The following is a 24,842-nucleotide window of genomic DNA, read 5'->3' on the forward strand; positions in this document are numbered from 1 at the left end:
TGAGACTCTGTTTACCACTACTTTGGCTCGGGTACAGAGCTTTGGCACCCCCCTGATCCAGTCTGGACCCAGACCCGCCTTGTGCAGGACCTCTGACATGAACCTCCACTCTACCCGGTCGAAGGCTTTTTCAGAATCGACCGAAATCAAGGTGGGCTCTACTTCTGATGCTGGGATGGAGGCTATGAGATCCAGAGTTTTACAGACATTCTCCGTGCCCTGCCGTTCTGTAACGTACCCTGCCTGATCGCTGTGGATCAATTGGGGAAGGACTTTGCTCAATCGCTTGGCCAAAATGCTGGCATAGACCTTGGCGTCAACATTTAGCAGCGAGATCGGCCTGTATGAGCCACAGTCCAATTTGTCTTTCCCTTCCTTGGGTATAACTATGATACTTGCTTCTGTGAAGGAAGGCGGGGCAGTGCAAAACTCCAGTATGCTGTTAAAAAGGAGAGTAAGGAATGGGGTCAAAGCACCTTTAAATCTCTTGTAAATAGCGGGGGTGAACCCGTCGGTGCCCGGTGCCGAGTCTGCTTTCAGGCGGGAAATGGCATGATCAACCTCTTCTGTGGTTACTGGGCTGTTTAACTTGTTTTGGTCCTCACTCGTTAGCAGAGGGAACACAACCTTTGACATTTATTCTTTGGTGCTTTCAAGGGGAGGGGAGGGTGCATCTGAGGCGTAGAGCTGTTCATAGAATTGAGCAAATTGGGCCGTGATGTCAGTGGTATTTGTTTAGACTAAATTAGAGGATAACCTAATCTTCAAGACCGCCCTGTCCGCTCTCTCCTTTCGAAGTCTTGCTGCTAACAAAGTGTGGGCTTTGTCCCCTCTCTCATAATATTGCTGCTTTATAAACCACATAGTGGTTAATGCCTTCCCTTCCCATATATCCTTTAGCTCCTGCCTAAGGGATCGGATTTCTGCTCTGGTATCGGTGGCATCACCCCTCTCTTGCACAAGGGCTTGCTCTTTCTCTAATATCTGTTGCCTGACCTGGGTTTCCCTCATTTGTTTCAATCTTTTGACTGAGGCGCCTTGCGCTATTATGAGCCCTCTTATTGTAGCTTTTGCAGCCTCCCAGACAGTTGAAGTCGGGACATCCCCTGTGTTGTTTCTTTTGAAGAAGTCACGTATTTCCTCATTTAGGCCCTCCCGGAAGGGCGTGTCTTTGAACAGCGTATCGTTACACGTCCATCGACTATCTACAGGTGTGCTGCGCCCCAGATCCAGGTCGACCGTGACCACATCATGGTCCGACCATCCCACTACCTTTATGGCCGTCCCAGTGATCAAATGTTCTAGGTTACTTTCCAAGAATATGTAATCTATTCGTGTGACTGTTGGATGGGGATGTGAATAAAAAGTGTAGGCTTTTCGCGCTGGGTGTGTTGTGCGCCAAGCATCTATTAAAATGGTGAGCAGTAATCAGGTGCTGGAAAGACTGGTTGTCGGGGGGGGGAGGGGCTCCTGTGCGATAAGAACGCCAGTCTAGCGTGGGATCCGTTATTTGATTGAAATCTCCGCCAAAGATAAGAGGGCCCACTCGTTCCCCCTCCAAGGTCGCTAGCAGGTCTCTGCAGAAAGATAGTTGCTGAATATTTGATGCGTAGGCAGAGCACAATGTGACTGGGGTGGACCCCAAGGAGCCGTGTACAACTAGGAATGCTCCCCTCTGGTCTCTGCGTATGCGAGTAGTTTGGAGTCTCAAGGAGGAACGATATAGTATGCCTACTCCCCCCTTTTCTTCTGGCCCCGAGGTCCATAGCGACCCTCCTATGGAACCCCCTTTTATCTCAAATTCCCCCTTCTTTTTGAATTTTGCTTCCTCAACAAAGAGTATATCTAGTTTGGCTTGCTTGAAAGTTCGCCTCAATATTGACCTCTTCTGTGGCGAATTTAGTCCCTTCACGTTGAGAATCCCTATTCTGAGTGCATCAACCCCCATCGTCATTCACGTGGATGCCTGCCTGATGTTTTCCGAGGTCCGGATGGTTTGGTCAGGCCCTGCAATTCCCTCCCCCCACCCAACCCCAAGAAGGAATAAGGAATAGTGAAGGAACAAGAGAGATAGAAGAGAGTAAATACATTCCCTCCGTAGCTGCAGAGACGCCCCAGGTGTGAACATACGGCCACACAACGGGTGTCGTCCCTAGAACCTTTCTGCGAACGATCACTCCATGACTACATTGCGTTAGCGAATGCTCAATTTCAACTGTCTGTAGTGCCTAGACCGGCAACTCTTGAGTTTTTCTCTACATGCGTTGCCTTCTCTTTCCGTTTCATGTTACGGCATGTTTAGTCTCTGAAACTTTTTGCCGCCTTTAGTCTTGCTTTTTTCGCTTCCATGGGCCTGTGGGCTTTCGTGCCGGCTCCGATGTTGACGGTGCTTCCTCTCCTGCGTCCGTGTCCGGTACTGCTCGTCAGCTCTTGAGGACTCCCTCGGCCTCCTCTCATGGGGTGACCCTGAATTCTTCAGTCTAATAGGTGAAGACCAGGGCAAACGGATGATTCCACATGTATCTCGTTCTCTTTTCTCGCAGCCAGGTAGCGAGGGGACGGCATGCTCTCCTCTGGGCTATAGTGGTTGCTGAAAGATCCTGGAAGATTTTGACCTTGGAATCCTCAAAGTTTATTGAGTCCAGTACTCTCACCCTCTGGAGGATCTCCACCTTAGGTTTATAGTGATGGCATCTTGCCAGGACAGATCTTGGTCCGCCAGGTGGGCCCCGGTGGACCCTCTCGAACTACAGTTGCGGTGTGATCGGGGCAGGGAGTATAGACGCTATGAGATGTTTTACTCTCCTTTCTAGCGAAGCCAGCGTCTCGCCTGGGGAATCTTTAAGGCCTTGTATTCTGATGTTTGCCCTTCTCTCTCTATTTTCTAGGTCATCAACCTTCGCCTCTAAGTCTCGGTTTTTCTGTTCTAGCTCTTGAAAACTGCCCTCCATGCTCATTTCCATTATGTCTGCTGATACCTGGTAATTTTCCAGCGCCTCGACCATGTCCTCTATTTTGTGGATCTTATCCTGTAAAACACTGACCGCTGTGGTCATGCTGGTTCGAAATGCATGAATTACCCCCAGCAAGAGGCGGATGTCTACTTTGTTGGATAGTTCTTGGTCTCCCCTGGGATCAGAGGGTCTTCTTGGGTAGGGGGAGTGGCCATTCGTATGGTCTCTCAATGGTATTTCTGCAGCTTTTGGACAGATGTGACCGCGGTTCTGGTCTGCATACAGGGTGCGCTCTCGGTTCCTCTGCTGGGGTGCTTGTTTGTCGTTTGTGTATGGAGGGCGTGCCCCCATCAGCTACCCCCTGTGCAAGACTGTGTTGCCTGCTCCCTTTTGTAGCACCTGCCCCTGGCAAGGCCTTTGTTTTGTTGCTCTCTGTGCTGTCACCAGCAATGAGTTAATGAGCAGTGTGCTGGGTGTTGCTTGTTGCGCCTTTTGGGCAGAAGGAAGGTGTACTGTGGGCCCTTAACTTGGGTGACGTTTCCGCTCCGGGGTCTAAAACGCACCACTCATCTGAACCGTGGGTGAGGGAGTCGCTTTACTTTCCCCGTGGGAGCTGCGGAGGAAGATAGCCTTAAGCACTGTGTGCCACCTCCAACGCGCAAGTATTTCTGTTCACTTAACCACTCCTGGGGTGGAGAGTTGTCTTGTTTGGGAATGAGCAACCTTAGTACGAGACCCCTCCTGTTGGGCCAGGCAAGATGGTTCCGGTCACTGCTTGGTCTCCCAATTGAGCTGGCGCGCCCTTTCTGAGGGCCCTATCCAGGGCGGCGAGCCAGTGGTCACTGCTTTGCTAACCCTCCGCTGCATAGCGCTTTGCTGCACTCAAGGGGGTGGGGGGGTTTGGGTTGTCTCTGATGATGGTGAACATGGTGCGAAAGGTCCTTTCTGCGGGCTGCTCAGCCACGTAATTAGCGACCAGAAGGACAGGACCCCAGAATATCCTCCTGAATACTGATGGCACTTGTGGGCCTGTGTGCTGCCCGTGGCCCTCCCCCTCTCCTTACCTGGCCGGTGCGTGTTAGGCAATTAGGGCAGTCCTCTGAGGATTCCAGATGTTGGTGGGCGCCTGGCAGGCAGGGACCCCGCTTTCCCACCGGGGGGCTCTGCAGGCGGGAGCGAGCACACTGCGTGTGCCTGGGGGCCTCTCTCACTGTGGCGCTGTTTTCAAATCGGGGTAGTAGTGTCTCCAGGCTGTGCGGTTTACGTACCCGTGAAGTGGGTTTCCTACAGCCATGGTGGATCCAGATCTTGTTTCGACCTCTGGCCCTGTGTGCTGCCCGGTTCGCAGTAATAGGGGCGCGCCGTGAGAGCGCCTCTCCGGTATGACGCCACCTCGCTTCCCTCCGCCCCGGCTGTCTCTAGTGTTGGGGGGGCGCAGCGGCCCTCCACATCTGCAGTTCCGGTCTCTGCTCTGATGTGATGTGTCCGCCCCTACAAGGGCTCACTCCAACCCCCTTCCGGGTGCCAAGGCCACGGACCCCTCGGTGTTTCTGACTTCGGTTCGCTGCAGCCGACAACGCCTCTCCAGGTCCGCTCTGTCTCCTTCACTTCAGGCCGTTTCCCCCTTTGGAGCGTGCCGGGGCTCCGGCTCATCCGGGGACGGCCCTCTCTGGCACGATACAGAAAGCCTTAGAAGCATCCACGAGGAGGGCTGATACCGCTAGACACTGCGCTCCGCTAACAGTGTTCCTGACGCTGTTTAAGTTTAAGTCTCCCATGCCGGAAGACTCTCCCCTGTGTCTTCCCTTGCGGTCCGGGATCGCCCCCAGGCAACTCCGCACGAGCACTGCGCTCTGCCTCTGGAGGCCTTTGCCCTGGCGGGGGTGGGAGCAGATTGCAGGCAGCATTTTCAGGGATGACGGGTCTGATTTCAGCCAAGATTCGAGCTAATGGTGCTCGGCTCCTTCTGCTCACCGTCCAGCAAATTTCAACTGTTTGCCGGCTGGGCTAACTCCTGAAATTCGCTTTTCACCGAGCGTTTTAAGGGAGTTTGGCAGTCAGGCTTCCATGCAGCCTGCGCCTCCGGGGGAATCTTTTATGACCTCTCTGATTGGACAGTCTTCTCTCCCTTCCAATTGAGTAACATTGAAAGGACCTACCCCTCCAAGGTGTGCGGGTGGGGGCGATTTTGTGGCGGTCTAAATGCAGCACCAAGGGATTTTGCTGCTATTTTAGAGGTCTTCAGTTTCTCCAGGCTCTCGTCAGCCTTGCTACGAAATAATTGTGTGCCATCAAAAAGCATGTTAAGCAGTCTGGATTGCACATCAGGAGCAAAACCGGGCTTTCTTAACAAGGCAAATCTGCACAAAATTGTACTAGTCGCCATGCTGATACTGTGAGCTGTTTTGAGATCTGTCTGGAGGGATTTGCACATTGCATCCTTCCCATCCTTGACTAGATATAAAAATAGGTATCTTTTGTCCCCTTAGGGGATATGCTAAGCCACCATTGCTATACATTCCCAAATAGTATGAGTGAAACTGGCCAATGTGCACATAGCATTCACTAACTTTAGGGCCATACTTCTCGCAGAGAAAACTTTCTTGGCCAAGACGTCATAACCCGTGTCATCTCTGTCTGGAGGAATAGTCGGGTATGCATTTTGGCTTGAGGTGGATGTGGCAGCCTATACCACCACACTTTCAAGAGTGGGATGTTTCATCAGATAACTGGGGTCACTACTTGACGCCCTGTATTTGGATGTTGGTTTTTTATTTACTGCCGGAATTAATTCTGTCGTCTCCCAATTTGTATTTACTCTCCTTTGCAGTGCCACATGAAAAGGAAGAAAGGATCCTCCTGGGGGTACTTTATCTAGGATGTTAGTAAGATCATCCTGCTCATATATCCGTGTGGGTCTTTTCCACCCCAAGTATTCCACCACCCCGGACATTAAACGTCTGTAAGACCCTTCTGCATGGTCAGGAGGATAAGGTCTCCCAAACTCTAATTCTGGGGACGTATCTAGTGCACTTGCTTTTGCAGGGACTCCTGTACATTTTTCAACCTTGACACTTCTGAGATCAAGGGCTCAGGGACCCCAGGTGATCCATATTGTAGACCAAAGGGACGTGAATCATCAGAGGAATGTTCTGCTTCCTCATAAATCGAAGAAAGTGATTTAAAAAAATATTTTCTTGGTAGTGGTGTATATATTTTTCTGTAATCCTCGATGACGTCGATTGTGGTTGAGAAATCTTCGGCATCATTGACGTCGAGGACTTGCCAGGGTCTCACGAGGAGTCTTTCGGGCCGATGCAGCCAATGGCTTCCTCCTCGAGGAAGATTTGTCTCGACTCGAGGGATCCTTCGATCGCTCTTGCTGAGATTTTTCCTTGCCTCCCGGGCCCGAGGGTGCACAGGTTTTGCCCTTAACTTTCTTGTTGAGTTTTTCTACATGGACATGGCTTTCTTAAGTCTTCGAGGGGGTCAAGGACGCAATCTCGAATACTTGCATCATTTTAACTCTGAACTTCTCCCACTCAGCCGGGGAGGCTGACTTTGTCGTGCATTTAACCCGTTCTGGGGAGGAACTTGACGACGAAGACGGTGACCTATGGTCATTTTTTCTTTGAATGTTGCGAAGAGGAGTGGTGAGAACCACTGTGTGATCTCGATCTTTTTGTCTTCTTACAACGCAGAGAAATATTTCTTGACTCGTCTGAAGACTGTCGAAGTCGTTGACAGGGATTTTGACCTACCTGCCGCTAGTTTTCCTCTTCGCTCCTTCAGGGTTTTTGCCATAATCGATAGGCAGGCTTTACAGTCAAAGGTAGTGTGAGAGGAACCAAGGCACCACAGACACACCCAATGGGGGTCCGTAAGGGACATCTTCACCCCACAATCCTGCCACTTCTTAAACCCTGATCTCAGAGTCGAAGACGCTGATGCCATTTTAATGATTTTTACTCAAAGATTCTAAGGAACCTAAGCTCACCGTAGCCAAAGCAATAGCTTTCGCAGAAAAACGGAACTGCAGCTAACGGTCAATGCACACGCTTTATACCATCTATGATGTCGACATCGAGACAGAGGCCGCCAAGGGACATTGAGTCGACAGGCATCGACGTGCATCGCCCTTTGCTGGAAAACATTTATGTAGCTAGATATGGAAATACGTGGGAGGATACAACCCATTCGAAGTCTGCATCACAGTGCACACAGTTCGTAGAAGTGGTGCAGGCCAAAGCACTCTAAATAGGATGTGTAGTCTTTCTCTTCCAACCATGCATACTGCCAGCATTATGACATGCAGAGGGATGAGCCGTTAAGGGCAAAAAGGAATAAATGCAAGCTTAACAAAAAGCATTTTGTCAGCGAACAAGGAGAAAAAGGAATAGCCAGAAGTAGCTAAAGAGGGTGCCATTGCCAGGCATGCTGCCTAGCTTCACTTTTAAAAATTAGTTTTTGTGGTGCAAGACACCTCCTCTTTCATTGCTGCTGGGAAAGAAATCCATGAGTATGAAGGAACATTGTCTAGCAGTAATAAAGTAAAAGGCATCTGCAGAGCAGCAAATGTGGAATGACATTAGTGATCAATGCTGTCCGATTATAGAACACTTGCATTGATGACATATACATTGTTCTAATCTGTGGTGCAATGTCAGCCTCAGGGTCTTGCCCTACAGCACGAGAACGATACTGCTGCTTGACATCATTGTAGATTACGTTTTGAGAAAGGTTTCTGGGGAATACTATTACGAGGATATTGTGACTCCATTTACTTTTCCATAATATAATCTGCAGATAAAAGATTCACAAATTTTTAACTCCTTCAACACAAGCATACAGTTTCTCCCAGAAGATACCCACCTCTTTGGTTGCGAGTAAAAAACGTTGATTTTTTGTTTTTGTTTTTACGGAAAACCAGAAGATGGGGTGTTGGGGTTAGATATATACAAAGTGAGGGCCTGGGGAGGTAAGGGGGTCAGCAGGGGTTTCACCCGACATGTTGCAGTGAAACAAACCATTTTTTTTTTAAAAAAAAGGAGTGGCTTGTACCTGCAATCAAAATAATTTGTTGTTCTAACATACAGCCACCAAGAGGCAAACATGGGACCATATGGGGGTTGAAGTCACATTACATTATAACCAGCTGCAGGGTTTACTTGCACAATGTGATTGCAGGAGCTGCATTGCAAAAAAATGGGTAAGGAAGTATTGTACCCCACCAACAAGCCTGTAATCTTTTTTATACATGCTGTTGAACATACCCAAGTCACCAGTCTGGGATTCGGAGATGCCCTTTTCCATTCCTCCACAGATAACGTTTAGATACCTCTGGCAGAAGCACAATACATTACTGCTCAGAGAAGCCACAGAGCTGTTAGATCACTACCATGGTGGGCTGCGAGCAGCTGTCCCCCCACACCTTTCAGGCCTGGTTCCGATGTATTTGGTGGAGTATGTGGTAGGAGCATCCATGGTTGTTTTGAAATGCTGGAGTGCCTATGTGCTGCTGTGTGGGCAGGCCATCGGGTCCAGTGTTGGTGACAAGTTCAAGGAAACCAAGGATCCTCCTGCTTGTGCTTCTATGTGGCTTTGGGTCCTGGGAAGCGTGAGTTGGACTGGGTTTCTTCTATCACTTGATGTTCTGTCATTGATCAGGGACACCTCACCCTCAGGAGACCTAGCACCCACTCTGAGCTTAATGGGGCTAATAGCTCATTGTAGCTCAGCATCTAGTCTATATAACAAAGCTGTGGTACACTTTGAAGGCCATATTAGTTGTGCGTCATCTAACTCAAAGTAACTGTTCAAGATATTGAAGGAATTGGAGTGGCCGGATATTATTCTAGTAGATGATGTAGTCAAGGATAAAGATTGGTGTGTTAGAATACAACAGGCCATGCTCTTCAGGCATTCAGGTAGCTAACCTGAAGGCTGCGGCTTGCCACAAGGTGAACTTGATGATTCCCCAACGACCCTTCCTTCCACCATTATGGAGGTACTGCCATTTAGGAAGTTACGAACAGTGAAATCTCAGAAATAAGTCTGAGTCTTAAGCCAACTAACTGTCCAGGGAACCCTGTCCATTGAAGATGATTTGGTTTTAAACAGTGCACGTCTAGCCTTGCTTCCGCAATCTCAGGCTTTGTCAGCGCTTCCTTTAGGCCCTCAAGTGCCCCGCCTTCTGTTTAACAGACGTGGATTACTCCATCTTTTTAAAAAAAAAAAAAATCTCTGGACCCAGATATTGCAGCCAATTATAGACCTATCACTAATGTGCCCTCTTTGTTGAAGATTTTGGACCAGGTCACATACTTGCAAATATGAGTCTACCTGAAATGCCACAAGCTGTTGGGATTGAGACAGTCTGGCCTTCAGGAGTATATTATACTAAATACGCTGATCATACACACATTTTGTTCAAACTCTTGGGTAATTATGTTGATGAGACAGTCAGGATTAATACTGTGTTTGAAATAATCCAAACCTGGATGACACATAATGGTAAGGGCCTTAACGAATAAATGACAGAGCTGCTATTAGTGGGCCCTCGACAAAGACAGTACAAACTTCCTGCCCTATATAAGAACATCAATACATCAGGCTGTTCCATTGATGTGCTTCACAGAGTTAAAACCTTGGGGGTTTACCTTGATGCCACTCGATCCATAAGGGCCCATGTCAACCCTGCGATTGCTTCCTCAGTGCATCACCTTACATTGTTAGGCAAGATGCAGCCTTTTGTTTCAAAAGATAATTGTGCAGTGTTAGAAAAGGCAATCATGGGAGCCAGGATTGACTATTGTGGGAGTATCTTGGTTGAGACCGCTGAACACAATCGCTCGCCTTCAAGTAGTTCAGAACTGAGCAGTGAGGATTGTGTCACGTTTAAAGTACAGAGAACATGTCACTGCAGCGGCTTCCCGTGAGGGAACAGCTGAGGTTTAGGCTCCAGACAATCACTCACAAATGCCTTCTCAGCAATAATCCCAGGTATCCGAAGCAAAGACTGAGATCAAGTAATAGCAATCTGCTTTTTTGCCACAATTTAAATTGAAAAGAGCTGGCAAACGCTCATTTGGCTATCTGGAGCCTGATTTGTGCACTGGATTGCATGTTAATATTCAGGCAGAGGTCTCCATTGATCGCTTCAAAAAAAATTGCTTAAAACCTATTTTACATAAAGCTTGGTTTTTAGTCTGTTTTTATCCTTTGTTTCATGCATTGCCTTTTATTCTCAGGTTGTACTCATTTTATGGTGTATTATGCAGTTATTAGATTGAATTGTTTTAACTCTCTCTTTATATCTCTTCCCACTTTCTTTCAACTTTTAGGATTGTGTATTTGTCTCGCAGCACCCATTTTCCCATGGGCCTAAAGCAAGTGCATGAATAAATAAATAAGCCTAAAAGGGCCCAAAACATGGTTGACGGAGCTCTAAGGCAAATGTAGTTTTTTGTGTACATGCATGTAACTTGCTTTGTTAATGTCCTGAGGATCCCCAGTCTGATGACAGGGAATATTAACAGCATGAGAGTCTATGCTCATTCTCAGTGGAGGGGCTCGGACATTGATAAAAATAAATCATAACAATCGGACTAAGATGGCATTTGTCATATTTTGACTTGCTGGCATCTTTCAATTTATTGTGGGAATGAAGGTTACTCCACTCATCTGAACAAATGATCTGCTGAATGTATTTAATGGAACACGAAAAGACAAACAGCAGAACACTAACCTAATTTTAAAGGCAATTGTTATTGAACTGAGAAAAGCATCTCCCTGTTTTGGAACTCACCACTCCAAAACGAACGTTTCCTTAAGGTGCAATGTGTATTCCTAGCAAGAATTTCACAAAACAAACGATTTTCAAAGCACTGTACACGCTTGGATACTTTCCACTCTGAAAACTGAGCCAGACAACCTCTATTAGATGTTTACCGCATTTGTAGCACAATTTATGGTATTCTGCGGATGATTTGTGCATGCAACATTATTTATCTTTCTCACTAAATAGTCACAGAAACAAAATATATTAGATTAGGCAGCATAACCGTTGGTGGAAGAATAATTGCTCAACAGACCCTGAAATACAAACAGAAGCAAAATGGGAAGTTACAAGTAATGCACAAACATAGGATTAAAAGAGTAGGATTGCAACAGACATATACACACCTACATACAGGCACTTTTCTAATATGCCCACCCAGTTGAGAAGTCCTGTGATCTTTACTTTTTTTCCACACATCATCATATTGATTTCAAAATCCTATGCGGGTGGCATGAACATTTTCACAGGTTGTAAGGGAGTGGGTGAGGGCTGTTTTCGCAATATGAATCTTCTCAGAAGAGGCTTGAGAAATACAAAATGTTAATTCTCAGCAAGAGTCGGGCAATTGTACTTTGGCTATTCAGATAGCTCTGCACACAAATGTTATTTTAACCACAAATATGCGGTGCTGAGGAAACCGCAGGCTTTCAGTAGTGCATCAAACTACTTTGCGGAAAGCTCAACCACTCATCAATGTTGTTCTTGCTTTAGGCAAACGTGCTTCTGGTAGTAGGTCATTTCCAAGAGGTACAAAAAGTTTCCTTGGGGATTTCATCCTAATCACACTTGGACCATGGCACGTTTCTCCAGTTCAGCCATTTCACAGGTTAAATTCCAATATAGTTACTGTTTGAGGATGATAAGAGAACCACCATTCAGTAAGATCAGTTGGTCCGCAGCATGGGCTCAGGTCAGGTACTTGACGACAAGAAACATGAGGACACAGGTGATCACCATACCCCCAATCATAATGGCCTTGTCCTGGAAGGCTCGTTTCTCGATGAGTCTCATCACAGTGTTTGAGAGTCCCAGCATGTTGGCAACATCCAGGATCTTTTTTTGAGCACCCTGCAATATGAGAAGTGAACAAATATAAATGTAAGTAGTAACCAAAAGTGTGGAGTCACAAACAAAGTACTTGTGCGCTATTTATCACTACTCAATCCGTGAAGCACAATATCAATGAAAAGGGTGTTAGCAGCAGTCCAGTACCCACCAACCAATCCACATAGGCTGGCGCTAAATTAACAGTTATATATTGAGAGGGGTAGGATTGCGCTTAACACCATTAAAGTACAAAAATCAACAATCTGGGTACAATATTTTAATGAAGATATATTGAAGAACAGCCGAAACGTGTATCGACACTTGGGTCGTCTTCAAGGCTGAATCACAAACATCATTAGCAGATGATAATCAACATATTCAATAGATAACAGTGAAGAAAGTGTTGTTGAAATAAATGCGAAAAGGTGTTTAAAGGATATTACAGAATAAAAGACATACCAAGAAACAGGTAAGGGGTGTGGTACAGCAGTTGCGGATCAATGTAGGTACACAATAAAAATAAAAGAAGAAATGGACAATAATCAAAACAGGATTCATCAACATAAGTTAAGGTTAATACCCTATTGCCATCTCTAGACTAGTTATGACCAGCACCCCGTGGCACAACCACATGCGAATCCAGACACCAAAAGAGTTCAGGTGATAACCAAAAATCTAGATAACCCCAAAACAATAATTGTGATATTTAAAGGAAGAATACAGGAATGAACACATTAACCACTAAGTGGTGACAAAAGGCAACTCGAAACACCAATTATATAAAATCACAACATCCTATAGTAAGGAGTCCGTCAAAGAGTAATGGGACACAATAGAATCACTTACCACACAAAGCTACAAATAATCAGTTCAATGGCGATATCCTATTAAGTAAAGAAGTAAAATAGACCTCAGTTCGGAAGCTTCAAGGCGTCCTGAATCAGATAATAGAGATTTAAATAAAAACACTCACCGATTGTATATGCTGAGTGGTTCCCGTCAATCAGGACATATTACGAGTGAAAGAAAACAAAAGACAAGATGCCACATTGGCCGGCAAAAATATATAGCCTGAAAGATGACCAAAGTTAGTGAGAAACTGCGTTATTAGGGTGAGCAAGAAGCAGATACTCGCAAAGAGATGATTACTTACTCGACAAATCGAGTGAGATTCAAATATAACAGGACAAATCCAACCTTCGGTAATCGTGAACGCTCCGAAATAATAGATGCCGCCGGAGACGTCACAGGAGTGACGCCGACGGAACCATTGACACGTTACGTCGCTGTAGTGACGTATTATGTCAACAAAGTGACGGTAGTAGAAAGAAAAGCAACCGCAGTCGCAGGCAATGACGTTTAGTGTCAACACAGCATTGAAAAAAGTTCCAAATACCGGCGATTGCCGGAACACAATACAAGATCACGGTGAGGTTCAAATAGATCAACCTTTCCAACCGCAGAAGCGGGATAAAAAGAATGGAAAGTTGTTTGTTGAACTGGTCTCAAGTAGAGAGCAAATCATATATGGAATCCATCTGCACATTAGACAGAATATCCAAATGACACTGTTAAATAAAAGGTATGGTAGGTGCTGGCGATTGGACGCGCATTAGTGGTGCGCCACGGTGATGACTGGCCACAATCGGACAGATGGCTTAATCAATGATGCACACACCTGAGAACCCATTTAAAAATTCAGAATTAAACATTAATAGGTGAACTGGATTCACAAAAAAACGTGCATCTCATGGTCAGAGTTTAATCCACGTGTGGTGCATCTCAGAAGACATTAGTTTTGCTTCCATCTGCCGCAGTTTAAGCTGGAGATTCCCGCTCCTTTTCCCCTTATGTGCTTTCATCAGTCCAATAAAACGCAAATCAGCGATTGAATCAAGTTGATGTTCTAATTGCCAATGAATTGCTAGAGGAGATTTTGGTTCACACATCCGGAGACTGGCCAAGTGTTCTCTAATACGAATTCTAAGCTGGCGAACAGTACTGCCCACGTAGAGTCTGCTACAGACACATACAATGGCATATACCACATGGGTTGTCCTACAATTAATAAAATCCTTATAGTCACTATAGATCCAAACTTATCAGCGAAGGTTTCACACTTGGGAAAAGCCCAAGGACACTGATTGCAGTTCCCACATTTGCGAAAACCCGTAAGTTGCTGTAGCCATGAAGGATTAGCCATTTTGTTATAAAAAAATGAGGGACTCACCCATGACTTAATAGTAGGTGATCTCAGATAAGTGAATTTCAGTTTAAGTGTCAAATATGGCTCTAAATCCTTGTCGAGTCTCAGGATGTGCCAATGTTTAGCAACCATTTTGTACAACATAGAAGAATCAGCCGTAAATGGGGTAACCAAAGAAATATGTGGTGAAGAGTCTTTGGGTTTGGGCGCCTTGTTCAAAAGGTCCGGTTGAGTGACATTAGTAAACTTAGCATGGGCTACATTGATTACAGAGGCTTGATATCCTCTGTTTAGAAAGCGTTGATTAATGATATTACATTCCATATCAAAATAATTAGGGCGTGTGCAATTTCGCCTGGCCCTGTGGAACTCTCCCGCAGGGATATTGTTGATAGTAGTTCGTCGATGGTTGCTTTGTGCTGCTAATATGGAATTCACCTCAGTGGGTTTCCTATAAGTATGCGTATTAATTTGTTGATTCTCAACAAATATGTGTAAATCCCTTCCAAATCAGGAAAATAAAGCGTTGCCATGTAACGATATTGGCGTTATACTGATTTTGAAATTTGTCTTAGCTAATAATGTTTTTCTCTTTAATGATCAATTTTATCTCCAATTGAAGGGGGTGGCCATGGGGGCTAAATTTGCACCCTCCTTGGCTAATCTCTTCACGGCATATTTTGAAGAAACCCACATCTTGAATCAAAATCAGTATAACGCCAATATCGTTAAATGGCGACGCTTTATTGACGATATTTTCCTGATTTGGAAGGGTACTGAAGACACTTTCAATGACTTTCTTACCTATGCCAACACCAATACATTTGGGATTAATTTCACCAGTAAATGTCATTGTAAACAAATTGACTTTTTGGATTTACACATACTTGTTGAGAATCAACAAATTCATACGCGTACTTATAGGAAACCCACTGAGGTGAATTCCATATTAGCAGCACAAAGCAACCATCGACGAACTACTATCAACAATATCCCTGCGGGAGAGTTCCACAGGGCCTAGCGAAATTGCACACGCCCTAATGATTTTGATATGGAATGTAATATCATTAATCAATGCTTTCTAAACAGAGGATATCAAGCCTCTGTAATCAATGTAGCCCATGCTAAGTTTACTAATGTCACTCAACCGGACCTTTTGAACAAGGCGCCCAAACCCAAAGACTCTTCACCACATATTGCTTTGGTTACCCCATTTACGGCTGATTCTTCTATGTTGTACAAAATGGTTGCTAAACATTGGCACATCCTGAGACTCGACAAGGATTTAGAGCCATATTTGACACTTAAACCGAAATTCACTTATCTGAGATCACCTACTGTTAAGTCACGGGTGATTCTCTCATTTTTTTATAACAAAATGGCTAATCCTTCATGGCTACAGCAACTTACGGGTTTTCGCAAATGTGGGAACTGCAATCAGTGTCCTTGGGCTTTTCCCAAGTGTGAAACCTTCACTGATAAGTTTGGATCTATAGTGACTATTGAGGATTTTATTAATTGTAGGACAACCCATGTGGTATATGCCATTGTATGTGTCTGTGGCAGGCTCTACGTGGGCAGTACTATTCGCCAGCTTAGAATTCGTATTAGAGAACACTTGGCCAGTCTCCGGATGTGTGAACCAAAATCTCCTCTAGCAATTGATTGGCAATTAGAACATCAACTTGATTCAATCGCCGATTTGCGTTTTATTGGACTGATGAAAGCACATAAGGGGAAAAGGGGCGGGAATCTCCAGCTTAAACTGCAGCAGATGGAAGCAAAACTAATATGTCTTCTGAGATGCACCACACGTGGATTAAACTCTGATCATGAGATGCACTTTTTTTGTGAATCCAGTTCACCTATTAATGTTAAATTCTGCGTTTTTAAATGCGATCTCAGGTGTGTGCATCATTGATTAAGCCATCTGTCCGATTGTGGCCAGTCATCACCGTGGCGCACCACTGATGCGCGTCCAATCGCCAGCACCTACCATACCTTTTAACAGTGTCATTTGGATATTCTATGTTTAATGTGCAGATGGAGTTCATATACAATTTGCTCTCTACTTGAGTCCCGTTCAACAAACAACTTTCCATGCTTTTTATCCCGCTTCTGCGGTTGGAAAGGTTGATCTATTTGAACCTCACCGTGATCTTGTATTGTGTTCCGGCAATCGCCGGTATTTGGAACTTTTTTCGATGCTGTGTTGACACTAAACGTCATTGCCTGCGACTGCGGTTGCTTTTCTTTCTACTACCGTCACTTTGTTGACATAATACGTCACTACAGCGACGTAACGTGTCAACGTTTCTGTCGGTGTCACTCCTGTGACGTCTCCGGCGGCATCTATTATTTCGGAGCGTTCACGTTTACCGAAGGTTGGATTTGTCCTGTTATATTTGAATCTCACTCGATTTGTCGAGTAAGTAATCATCTCTTTGCGAGTATCTGCTTCTTGCTCACCCTAATACCGCAGTTTCTCACTAACTCTGGTCATCTTTCAGGCTATAAATTTTTGCCGGCCAATGTGGCATCTTGTCTTTTGTTTTCTTTCACTCGTAATATGTCCTGATTGACGGGAACCACTCAGCATATACAATCGGTGAGTGTTTTTATTTAAATCTCTATTATCTGATTCAGGACACATTGAAGCCTCCGAACTGAGGTCTATTTTACTTCTTTCCTTAATAGGATATCGCCATTGAACTGATTATTTGTAGCTTTGTGTGGTAAGTGATTCTATTGTGTCCCATTACTCTTTGACGGACTCCTTACTATAGGATGTTGTGATTTTATATAATTGGTGTTTCGAGTTGCCTTTTGTCACCACTTAGTGGTTAATGTGTTCATTCCTGTATTCTTCCTTTAAATATCACAATTATTGTTTTGGGGTTATCTAGATTTTTGGTTATCACCTGAACTCTTTTGGTGTCTGGATTGGCATGTGGTTGTGCCACGGGGTGCTGGTCATAACTAGTCTAGAGATGGCAATAGGGTATTAACCTTAACTTATGTTGATGAATCCTGTTTTGATTATTGTCCATTTCTTCTTTTATTTTTATTGTGTACCTACATTGATCTGCAACTGCTGTACCACACACCTTACCTGTTTCTTGGTATGTCTTTTATTCTGTAATATCCTTTAAACACCTTTTTGCATTTATTTCAACAACAATTTCTTCACTGTTATCTATTGAATATGTTAATTATCATCTGCTAATGATGTTTGTGATTCAGCCTTGAAGACGACCCAAGTGTCGAAACACGTGTCGGCTGTTCTTCAATATATCTTCATTAAAATACTGTACCCAGATTGTTGATTTTTGTACTTCAATGGTGTTAAGCGCAATCCTACCCCTCTCAATATATAACTATAAATGTAAGTAGGGCAACAGCTGCTGCATAACAAGACAATATGATGGTATACAGTGAAACACATTAGAATATCTCATCACCCATTGTTTCACTCAGTTCACTTTGCTCCAGTCATATATCCACACAACTCTTGCCTCTGCACTGCTTGTATCTTACAAAGGCTCTTACAGCTAACACATGGATCATGACACCATTGCTGCAGGCAGCGTGAACACTCACTTATGCTAGTGTACCACTCTCCGTCATGCTGGACAATAGAACTTTAATTCTTCAGTGTCTTAAATGTCACCTCAAATTCAAAATGAAACATTCTCCCTGTGCACATCAATACTCAACAAAGGGCAACGCACCCATGAATGTGTCCTTTTGAAATAACAGGACCCAAGATGTGGGCAGGACTTCAAGAGTAACCTACTTACAGTGTCTTCAATCGCATTCTTGCCCCACCCCCCCCCCTTCCGACTCCTGAGCAATCGTGCATGCATCAACTCAACGGAAAAACGTATGTCCGCTGTTGACAAGGGGTTCCTAAATGAAGTAAACTTGTGATGTCGCTAAGCGCCACTGGCACTACAAAAGTTGCCCGACTATAAAGGCCTTACTACTTTTCAAAAACTGAGACAAGGACCTGTTTTTTTTTTTTACATTCAATAACCTTTCTTTTAGGCTTGGCTATTTGTACTAAACACTGATCCTACTGCCCCACTTATCTTAAACCTAACACTTGGAACAGGGACCGGTCATTAGGGTGAAGTCGTTATAGATTTTTGTTCTCACCACTTTTATAATAAAGTGCATTTATGTTGATATTTCTTGAGGTTTATGTTGCATATAAGCCGTTAAAGCAACATTATGCCACGGTACTGGGTTTTCGTTTTTAGTACTTTAAATAAGAGGACCTTATTATTAATATGTGTACTTTCATAAAGAAGCCAACAAAACTCACTGGCACCTAGGCGCTGGTTACAAAGGCATAGAAACAGCTGTGGAAGAAATGAGACAAGTGGGAAACAGTTGAAGAGGTGGGTTTTGAGGAATTTGAGGTAGGTTTGTCTCACAGGTAGGGTTGGAGGTCATTCCAGAAGGCAGATGGACTCAGACTGGGAAGCTGAATCCCACCTGATCTTTTACAGTTGAATCTGGGAGGGATTAGGCAATGTTTGTAAGCCCATTTTAGAGGCCTTGCTGAAGAATTTTTCTTGATTTTTTGAGCAAGATATAGATATATATATATATATATGATATATTTTATTTGTATCTCACTCTTACACAAGTGTTTCAGAGCGCGACAAGGCAGGGGAGAACAAAACAACAATCTTACTAGGCCCAGTGACATTGAGATTATGCAAGTGCATGGGAAAGGGGAAAAGTGCATGGAAGGGGGAGAGTGGAAAGTGCAGGTCAGCGGAGAACAGATAGTCAAATACAAATACATAGATAATGGCACAATAAACAGGGGTAGTGCAGTCAGCAAGTGGCAATTGCTGGGTTTACGGCAGCAGAGCTGGGTAATTCTGATAAGTGCATAAAAAAGAAAATGGGAGGGGTGGGTGACTGTATGGGTACAGATATGGTCCCAAGTGCGAAGGGTGGCCGGGAGGCAGTGCAGAAGGGTGGCAGGGTGAGCAGGTACCAGGGCCCGGGGGACAGAGGGTGGCCAGGTGCACAGTGCCAAGAGAGCAGATCAGCAGGGCAGAGGGGGAGCAAAGGCAGATGCAATGAGGAAGGACTTGACGTGCTTCCGGAACCGGAAATGATTCTCCTCAAGTTTTAGAGTGGCAGGGAGGCTGTTCCAGAGGGAGGCTCCAGCCGAAAACAGGGATCTCCCTCCAGCTCGTTTCTTTGAAAAACGACTGACCCTGAGGGAGTTAGAGGTAGAGGAGTGAAGGGCTCGAGAGGGGAGGCATTTGCGGAGGGATCGCTGAAGGTACTTTGGACCCAGGCCCCAGAAAGCCTTGTGGACAATGCAGAGGGTTTTAAATTTAATCCTTGCATCCACTGGGAGCCAATGGAGAGATTTCAGAGCTGGAGAGATACGATCCGAGGGCTTGAGGCCAAGGACAAGTCTTGCAGTCCTGTTCTGGATTAGTTGCAGAGGGTGAATAGTAGAGGCACGTAAATTTAGAAAGTGGCTGTTACAGTAGTCGGACCTAGAGAGGACCAGAGCCTGGGAGACAGTGAGCTTCTGGGGGAAGGAGAGGAAAGGAAGAATGCCTCTGAGGAGGTGCAGTAGGAAGTTTGACTTTTCAGATACCTCCGAGATGTGGGCGGAGAAGGAAAGTGTAGAGTCAAAGATGACCCCAAGGTTCTTAGCCTCGCAGGTGGGGATACGAAGAGGGCCACGTGAGGCCGGCCAGAGAGAGAGAGAGAGAGAGAGAGAGGAAAGGATGGAGAAGGTGTGCCGATGAGGAGGATCTCGGTCTTGCTGGCATTCAGACAGAGATCATTGGCGGCAAACCAATCTTGAATGGCCGGTAGGCAATCTGAGATGAGAGAGGGAGAGGAGGTGGCCGAGGGCAGCCTGAAAATGAGTTGAGTGTCATCAGTGTAGCACTGGAAATTTGAGCATAGAATGGCAATGCAGTGGGCGAGAGTTGCCAGGTATTGGTTGAAAAGCCAGGGCGAGAGGTTAGACCCCTGGGGAACACCACAGGTAGAGAGGAAGATAGAGGATAGGAAGGACCCCAGTTGAACCTGGGAGGGTCGATCAGAGGGGAAAGAGGTCAGCCAGGCCAGAGCCTGATCAGTGATACCCAGGTTCTCATGGAGGCGATTGAGCAGGATGGTATGGTTGACCGTGTCGAAGGCAGAAGAGAGATCCAGCAGGATGAGGACAGACGGAATGTTTGAGTCAAGGATGGAGAGCAGATCTTCACGGATGTTCAGGAGAGCAGTTTCCGTGCTTCTGGCCACTCTGAAACCAGACTGGTGGTCATGGAGACAGCTAACAGAATCAGAATTAAGGTTAAGCTGAGAGATGGCCAGCTTTTCCAGGAGTTTGCCCAGAAAGGGAGTAAGATTGGGCGATAGTTAGCCAGACAGGAAGGATCAGCTGTGGGTTTCCTGAGAAGAGGATGCACTAGGGAGTGCTTTAGAGGGGAGGGGAGGGATCCTGAGGCAAAGGAATGGTTGCAGAAATCAGCAAGGGCTGGAGCGAGAGTGTCAATGTGGTCCATGATGGTTTTAGAGGAGCAGGGAGGGCGTTGTTAGAAAGGCATCGGTGGGTGATGGACAAGAGCTTGAACTTGATTCTGTCCTTGACTGGGATCCAGTGGGCAGATTTCCTGGGCTCCAAGATGCGATTGTGCATGCCAACGTCTAGTGCGACCCAAGGGCATTGTTTTGTATCATTTGTAATTTGTGAATGTTTTTCCGGAGGTGCCGCATAGCAGTGAGTTACAGCAGTCACATTTAGAATCTGAGGGCACGGGCTACTTTTAGACGATTCTTGGCAGACAGGAAGGATTTATTAGCGTTGATGAGCTTGGTACCGTTGCCCGATGACGAAGCAATGTGGTTGACTTAGTAAGTGTTGCTTAGTAAGGAGTCAAGGTACACGGCCAGATTTTTGACAGACAGAGATAGAAACGTTGTGACAGTCAATTATGAACGCTTAGTAGTCCTGGTTTAATTTTGCCAGGCGGAAGAGCCGATTCAGAGAAACTGTTTTTTCATCATTCAGACAGAGGCTGTGTGCGGCCATCCAGGATTGGATAGCTTCATCGATGGAGTTTATTCCGAGAGTGTCCTTGGAGTGTTCGCCAGTAAGGGGGGGGGGTGAGAATTTGTGTACCGTCGGCATTGATATGATATGATTTATTGGGCATTTATAAGGCACTTGTACAGCTAGAAAAGTGTTTCAAAGCACCACAAGGCAAAAGGGACTGAAGCAAGGGAACAAAACATGACAATGGAAGAAAATGGGAACGAAAAAACAATCACAGCAGCGTACCTACAAGGTCGTGTGATATTTGGAGCGTGCAAGTGCAGAGAGAGAGGGTAAGGGGGTGTGGGAGCAGAAGTGCAGGAGGGGACACCCAGGGGGCAAAAAGCCAGGGTGCCTGTTGCAGTGCAACAGATCAGTGTGAGGAATTGACCACCTGGTAGGGGAGGTCAGCAGCCAATCAAAAAGTGCACACCTGAGTAACACCAAAGGCAAGGGCCCGAAGGGCAAGTGCAGGGAGATAGGGGGCTGGGGGGCCATGCTTTAGGAGATTGGATAGAAGGCTAGGACCCCATTAGACTCTTAAGGGTCCAGGATGCCAATCTCATCCTGAGGAGAATTAGCAAGGGAGGGAAGGAAGAGGAGAAGAGGAAAGTCTTGAGATGCTTGCAGAATTTGAGGAGATCCGGCTCAAGAGAGAGGAAGGCTGTTCCAAAGGAAGGAGCCAGTAAAGTAATGGGAAAGACCATCAGCTCTCTGGGCTGGAGCCCCAAGGATATATCTCACAGCCCTATTCTGGATTAGTTGGAGAGGGAAGAGGAAGGTAGATTAAGGACGAGGCTAGGGAGAACCAGAGCTCTGGAGACATTGAGCTTCTGGGGGAAAGTGAGGAAAGGGAGAATGCCTCGGAGGAGGAGAAGTTGAAAGTGGGCCTTCTTGGCAAAGCCCAAGATGTGAGGAATGAAAGAGAGTGAAGAGTCGAAGAGGACTCCAAGGTTTCTAACTTTTGAGGAAGTCTGGGGTGAGAGGAGCTCAGAGGGTGGCCAGAGTGAAGGTGGGAAAAAGGGGACCGGAGTCCCGATGGGAAGGATCTCAGTTTTGCTGGAATTGAGACAGAGATCGCTTAAGGTACAACAAGACTGGATAGCAGAAAGGCAGTGAGGAATGACAGAGGAAGAGAGGCAGTGGGAAGTTTGAAGAAAAGCTGTGTATCATCTGCATAACACTGGGACTGCGGGGAGTAAGTAGAGATCAGGTGATCCAGAGGAGCAAGATAGATGTTAAAGAGCCTAGGCGAGAGGATAGAGCCCTGGGCAACACCACAGGTGGAAAAAGAGGTGGTGGAGGAGAAGGGATCCAGCATCACCGTGGAAGGACAGTTAGGGAGAAAGGAGGTCAGTCAACCCAGTGCATGGCCTGAAATACCAAGGTTATCATGGAGCCGCTTTATGAGGATGGGGTGGTTGGCTGTGTCAAAGGCAGAGGAGAGGTCAAGTAGAATGAGAACAGCAGGAGAGTTAGAATTGAAATTTGTGAGCTATTCTTCACGGGTGTTCAAGAGAGCAGTTTCCGTACCTCTGGATGCTCGTAATCCAGATTGATGGTCATGGAGGCAACCAACAAGCTCAGTATGCTGGGTCAGTTGGGGGAAGACCAACTTCTCCATTAGCTTCCCAAGGAAGGGAGTGAACGAGATGGGGCGATAGTTGGCCAGACACAAAGAGTCAGCAGAAGGCTTTTTCAGGAGGGGGTGCACAAGGGAGTGCTTGAGAGAGAAAGGGAAAGACTCAGATGCAAGAGTGGTTGCAGAAATCAGTGAGCGAGGGAACAGATATTGTCCTTGATAGTTCTGGAAGAACAGGGAGAGACCCATTTAAATGAGATGTTCATAGAGCTTTAGTGACCTCATCCGATGAGACAGGAGGGAGAGGGTCAGAGGGGAAGGGCCAAGAGGGGCAGGGGAATATGGGAATGAGTAGGGAAATTAGGGGGTGGGGGGAAGAGAGAAGTCAGGATGTTCCGAGTTGTAGCAGTGAAGTGGGTGGACAGTGCAGTGCAGAAGACCTGGGAAGGAAGAGATGAAGTAGAGCCTGTGGACAGATTGGCTAGTTCCTTGCAAATTTTGAAGAGTTCAGCCGTGTTGTTAGAAGTACCAGAGTCGCAGGCCTGGATGTTACCCCTCTTCTTGGAGCAAATAGAGAGACGATATTGCCTTTGGAGTAGGCGACAGGCCAGTTTATCAGAGGATAAGCTCAACGTCTGCACTTGCATTTAGAGCTGCAAAATCCGAATCGTACCAACTGTTACGTTTGCCGACAGGCACAAGATTATCGAGAGTGTTAGTGATAGCTGTAGATTGTTGAGAGCAAAGTCAGTGGGTGAGTCAGCAAGGGGGAGGGAGGTTACGGGGTGATGAAGGTGGAGGTAAATGCAGCAACTGACACTCGTCCCTTCAGCTGGATGACCACAAAAAAGGTTGTCAGCACAGTGGGTGGGGAGGGGGCTCAAGAGGTCCCAGGTGGGAGGAGACAAGGGAGTGGTCAGACCAGGAAAGCACGTTGGAGAGTGGGCAAGAGACGAAAAGATCAGTATGGATGAAGGCATCAAGAGTGTGTCCAGCAGAGTGGGTAGGACCCGAAGGAAGAATAGAGAGTGAGAGGGGTACAGAGTTCAAAGAAAAAGAGTGGAGGCCGTGACGGAGGAGTCAAGGTGGATATGGAAGTCACACAGGAGGAGGAGTTTGGAGGTCGAAGTCAGGAGAGAGGAAGAGGAATTGGCCCATTCCAATAGGAAAGGAGATGAGGCAGGGGGCCTGTAGATGGTGACAACAGTGAGAGAAGAAGTCAGTATATGAAATGGCGAGATGGTCAAACAATAGTTTTGTGTACACATTGTAGAGAGAGGAGGAGACACAGGAGCCAAGGGATAAACTGCAAGACGTAGGCATAGGTTTAGCGACAGCATTCATGGCAAAGACTTGAGAGGATCTATCAGCCAGGAAGGAGGCAACCCATTTGGGCTGAGGACATGAGGTCCTGGCAAAGGATCTGGTGGTCCACAAGTTTGAAGGCTGCCGATAGGTTAAAGAATAGGAAAAGTGAGAGGCTGCTGCGGTCGGTTGCATCATCAAACCGATTCTTCAGGTCTAGAAGAACAAGTGACTTACCCTTGGTAACATTCTTACGATTGGGTGTTCCTCCCACATATTCCTCATTTTATGATAATTATCCTTCCAGCTTCAGCTGCTTCGGAAAATCTTTGACAGGGGCGCTGTGTGCCATCTCATCGAGTCGATGTCCCTCGAGGGCCTCTGTTCAACTGTCGACACCATCATCAGTATAAATAGTGCACGTACTGCCCGTTGGCTGTTTACCCCTCCTCTAGAGGAATTACAAGGCGTACCATAGACCGTAGGCTCCAAGAAAGCGTAAAGAGTAAAGACGTAAATTCTACACCGCGGTACGCTCGGAGGGGCAATGAGGAATAAGTGGGAGGAACATCCAATGGAAAGAACGTTACCACGGGTAAGTAACTTGTTCTTCGAATGGATTGTGTCCTCTCACGTATTCCACATCTTATCATAGACTCCCAAAGCAGTAATAAGGTGGGAGTACGAATTATATTTAACTGTTGTCATGGACTGAATGAAGGACCGGTTTTCCAAATTGTCCTTCCCAACAGGAAGATGAATGCAGGCAGTAATGTTTCACAAACGTGTGAATAGACGACCAGGTGGCCGCTGAACAAATG

The 24,842-nt window shown here is 46.0% G+C and overlaps 1 protein-coding gene across 3 annotated transcripts in view; it reads right to left on the reverse strand.

The window, feature by feature from the left end:
* Positions 1–10,648: 10,648 nt before the first annotated feature.
* The window catches only part of GOSR2 (golgi SNAP receptor complex member 2), a 176,073-nt gene continuing 161,879 nt past the window's right edge, over positions 10,649–24,842 (reverse strand). For all 3 annotated transcript variants that reach the window (XM_069634156.1, XM_069634158.1, XM_069634157.1), the window contains one exon: positions 10,649–11,862. In XM_069634156.1, coding sequence (XP_069490257.1) covers positions 11,701–11,862 — 162 coding nt within the window. In that variant the 3' untranslated portion in view covers positions 10,649–11,700. The remainder of the gene's footprint in view (positions 11,863–24,842) is intronic.

The sequence above is a fragment of the Ambystoma mexicanum genome, chromosome 13 (genome assembly GCF_040938575.1).
Source record: "Ambystoma mexicanum isolate Mex_15411 chromosome 13, UKY_AmexF1_1, whole genome shotgun sequence".
Taxonomy (NCBI): domain Eukaryota; kingdom Metazoa; phylum Chordata; class Amphibia; order Caudata; family Ambystomatidae; genus Ambystoma; species Ambystoma mexicanum.